Below are 4,392 nucleotides of genomic sequence, written 5' to 3'. Positions count from 1 at the left end.
ATGGCTTCCCCCTTATGGCCTAAGACCGAAATGGCCTAATTCTGTGCTGTAAATTTCTATGTTCCTATATTTCTATTATCTGTGAAAGGGCTGCGTACTGTCTGAAGAAACTGATCTATTGATCACAATCTTATCAGCTGTGCTTCAGTGGGTAGCACACTCACTTCTGAGTCAGAAGGTTGTGGGTTCAAGTCCCACAACTTGAGCACAAAATCTAGGCTGTCACACCAGTGCAGTGATGCGGGAGTGCTGCACTGTTGGAGGTGCCATCTATAGGAAGAGACGTTAAACCGAGGCCCCTTCAGCTCTTTCGGGTGGATGTAATAGATCCCACGGCCACTATTTTAAAGAAGAGCACGTCAGTTATCCCCGATGTCCTGGCCAATACTTATCCCTCGATCAACATAACACAACAGTTTATCTGGTCATTATCACATTGCTGTTTGTGGGAGTTTGCTGTGCGCGAAATGGCTGCCGCCTTTCCTACATTACTAAAGTGTCTCCATTTCAAAAAGTACTTCATTGGCTGCGAAGCACATTCAGAAGTCCGATGGTCGTGAAAGGCGCAATATAAATCCAAGTCTCTATTTCTCTGCTTAATATTAAATCCCTACGGTTGATAAGCTGGGAGTTTCCTGACCAGGTGATCCTCAGTCGATCTCAGTTATAAACCGGTAATTGTCTGTAAACATGTAACAATATAGATCCACAAACAGCGCAGCGAGTTTGCTGTTCAGATTATTGCATATATATATATATATATATATATACTAAACATTAATGAACCTTCTGGTAAGATTTTTGCCTGAGAGCAGAATAGAAACACAAAGAACAGAGTATAAACCAGGAGGGGTTGTAACTGATAGAAACATAGAAACATAGAAAATAGGTGCAGGAGTAGGCCATTCGGCTCTTCGAGCCTGTGCAACCATTCAATAAATCATGGCTGATCATTCACCTCAGTACCCCTTTCCTGCTTTCTCTCCATACTCCTTGATCCCTTTAGCCGTAAGGGCCATATCTAACTCCCTCTTGAATATATCCAATGAACTGGCATCAACAACTCTCTGTGCCAGGGAATTCCACAGGTTAACAACTCTCTGAGTGAAGAAGTTTCTCCACATCTCAGTCCTAAATGGCCTACCCCTTATCCTAAGACTATGTCCCCTGGTTCTGGACTTCCCCAACATCGAGAACATTCTTCCCGCATCTAACCTGTCCAGTCCCGTCAGGATCTTATATGTTTCTATGAGATCCCCTCTCATCCTTCTAAACGCCAGTGAATAAAGGCCCAGTTGATCCAGTCTCTCCTCATATGACAGTCCAGCCATCCCTGAAATGAGTCTGGTGAACCTTCGCTGCACTCCCTCAATAGCAAGAACGTCCTTCCTCAGACTAGGAGACCAAAACTGAACACAATATTCCAGGTGAGGCCTCACCAAGGCCCTGTACAACTGAAGTAAGACCTCCCTGTTCCTATCCTTAATGTCCCTTGTTAGCCATGGTTGAGCCACCTTCCCCATTTTATTTTTACTCCAGACAGAGATGTGCAATTGTTGAAGTTCAATGTGATCTTTAAATGTTTGCCATTGCCTATCCACCATCAACTCTTTAAGTATCACTCGCCAGTTTATTCTAGCCAATTCACGTCTCATACCATCGAAGTTACCTTTCCTCAAGTTCAGGACCCTAGTCTCTGAATTAACTGTGTCACTCTCCATCTTAATGAAGAATTCTACGATATTATTGTCCCTCTTGATGACGTCATTCAATAATTTGTGATTGTGTCGAGCAACAAAGCTGATTGGATGTTTAAAAAGACCAATCAGAGAGATATAGAAAATGGATGTTGACATGGCGGCCAATGAACCAATCACAACCATTGCCTTCACCCACCCCGAATTAGCATAGGGCTGTGGGCAGAGTGTGGGGCTGCCCATATAATACGGGCTCGGAGCAGAGTTTCCTCAAATCTGCGCCGGACTGAACGACACGATGCCTGATGGAAAGTAAAGTTTCCTCCAAGAAAGTAATCAAGAAAACCTCACCGAAGGGCAGCAAGAAGCACAGAAAGTCGCGAAAGGAGAGTTACTCCATCTACATCTACAAAGTGATGAAGCAGGTTGACCCCGACACCGGCATCTTCTCCAGGGGCCAGATGCCTGGCCATCATGAACTCCGTTGTGAACAATATTTTGGAGCGCATCGCGGGTGAGGCTTCCTGCCTGGCCCATTACAACAAGCGCCGCACCATCAGCTCCCGGGAGATCCAGACCACCGTGCGCCTGCTGCTGCCCGGGGAGCTGACCAAGCACGCCGTGTCGGAAGGGACAAAGGTGGTGACCAAGTACACCAGCTCCAAGTGAAACTGCGCGCTGTCCTGAGAGAACAAACCCAAACATAACCTTTCTGAAAGAGCTGCACAAACGCATTACCATTTAGACGCAAATCACTAATTATTTCCTGAACAAGTGTGTGCGAACCTTTGCACTTCCAGCTGTAGATTTAGTTTTGAATTCTCCGATAAGCAGCTTCACTGTCCGGTTCGCCCTCAGTGTCGCTGGAATCTCCCGCCCACAAACTACAAACACGGTCCCTGCTCGCTGTTTCCCTTTGCTCTCAGACCCGTTCATTTACACCGCCTGCCGAATTAAGAGCTTGTTTAGGGGCTGAGACTCAGGTTTCAATCACACATTCTCTCTCACAAGCCCTTTTCAAGTTTATTTTTCAATTCCTGTTGCGGCCCAGTGCGTTTATTAACCCGACACTCCGCGCAGTGTCACAACCCAGAATGGGAGTTCTTACAGAGACCAGAATGGGGACAGTTTGAACACTCTGTCCCTCTTCTCTTTTCATAGAGGGACTCCCGCCTCTGTGGGGCATCGATCGATAATCTATGAAAGCTCACTTTTACAAAGATTGAGTTGGAATGTGTCCCGTTACAGAATCAGTGAGGATTGATTCCCGCCCATTGCAGAGAGATTGAAACAGTAAACAAATTTAATCCTGATTGTAACAGCCTGGAATTTGCAAGTGAAAAATGGATTAAGATAAAAGGAAACCAAAAGTGTTTGGAAATATTTGGCTAATGGTAAAGTTACAAACATAATCCGCAATTTTAACAATTATTGGCGGGATGTTTGAATTTCTAAATCGTTCGAGGACTGACTGTTGAGAATAGTAATTTCCGCCTAGGTTTCATTGGGGAATAAACAGGCTGCGATTGGTCATCAGAAATGACCAATGAAATTCACCACAGAGCGACCAATCACAAGTTCGCTCCCTGCATTCCTACAGAAGGGAAAAGGAAGGCAGCTGTTGGAGGAGTTTCTCATTCTTTCTCCGAACGTGTGGATTGTGGAAATGTCTGGAAGAGGAAATACCAGCGGTAAAGCTCGGGCCAAGGCCAAGTTTCAATCCTCCCGGGACGGACTGCAGTTCCCTGTGGGCTGTGTTCACAGGCTTCTGCGGAAGGGGAACTACGCTGAGCAGGTGGGTGCCGGAGCCCCGGTCTACATGGCTGCTGTGCTCGAGTATCTGACCACTGAAATCTTGGAGCTGGCCGGCAACGCGGCCCGCGACAACAAGACCCGCATCATTCTTCCTTTTGGCTAAGATCTGCATAACTAACCTGACCAGCCACCATGACCTCCGGGTGGTTTCTCCCTGGTCAGGAAGGTATATGCTTACATTTTTGTAACCAGGAGGTGGGTGGGATGGCTTGACCCATCCACCTCCACGGAGGTGTGTGGGGGACCTGACCCATCCACCTCCATGGCACGAACCTGGTATTGCAGTACTTCCAGGAACGGTGCAGTGGCTCTAGGCCTTTTGGCTAAGAGCATTGGCGCAGAGTGATCCTTGACTGGTGCAGGGTGACCTCTGGCGTTTGACAAAGAATTGGAACGATTGGAACGATTGGACACGAATAAATAAAATAAAATAAAAAAATAAAAAAAAAACAAGACCCGCATCATCCGCAACGACCAGAAGCTCAACAAACTGCTGGGAAAGGTGACCATCGCTCAGGGTGGAGTGCTGCCGAATATCCAGGTTGTGCTGCTGCCCAAGAAAACCACCAGTGTGTCCAAGAGCAAGTAAAGCGGACAGGAGATAATCTAATAAACCAAAGGCTCGTTTCAGAGCCACCCACAGTTTCTGTGAAAGTGCAGGTGAATAGAAACATAGAAAATAGGTGCAGGAGTAGGCCATTCGGCCCTTCGAGCCTGCACTGCCATTCAATGAGTTCATGGCTGAACATGAAGCCTCAGTACCCCATTCCTGCTTTCTCGCCATACCCCTTGATCCCCCTAGTAGTAAGGACTACATCAAACTCCTTTTTGAATATATTCAGTGAATTGGCCTCAAGAACTTTCTGTGGTAGAGAATTCC

The 4,392-nt window shown here is 46.6% G+C and overlaps 1 protein-coding gene across 1 annotated transcript; it reads left to right on the top strand.

Moving 5' to 3' along the window:
• Positions 1-3,363: 3,363 nt before the first annotated feature.
• Positions 3,364-4,074, top strand: LOC139272797 (histone H2A type 2-C-like; the record flags this gene model as incomplete). Its single annotated transcript, XM_070888905.1, has 2 exons — positions 3,364-3,605; positions 3,957-4,074. Coding segments are annotated over exons 1-2 (360 nt in total), but the record flags the coding sequence as incomplete, so codon positions are not given.
• Between the last annotated feature and the right edge of the window lie 318 nt (positions 4,075-4,392).

Source organism: Pristiophorus japonicus, chromosome 9 (genome assembly GCF_044704955.1).
Source record: "Pristiophorus japonicus isolate sPriJap1 chromosome 9, sPriJap1.hap1, whole genome shotgun sequence".
NCBI lineage: Eukaryota > Metazoa > Chordata > Chondrichthyes > Pristiophoridae > Pristiophorus > Pristiophorus japonicus.
Note: the sequence above shows the minus strand (reverse complement) of the source record. Positions and strands in the feature narration are given on the sequence as shown.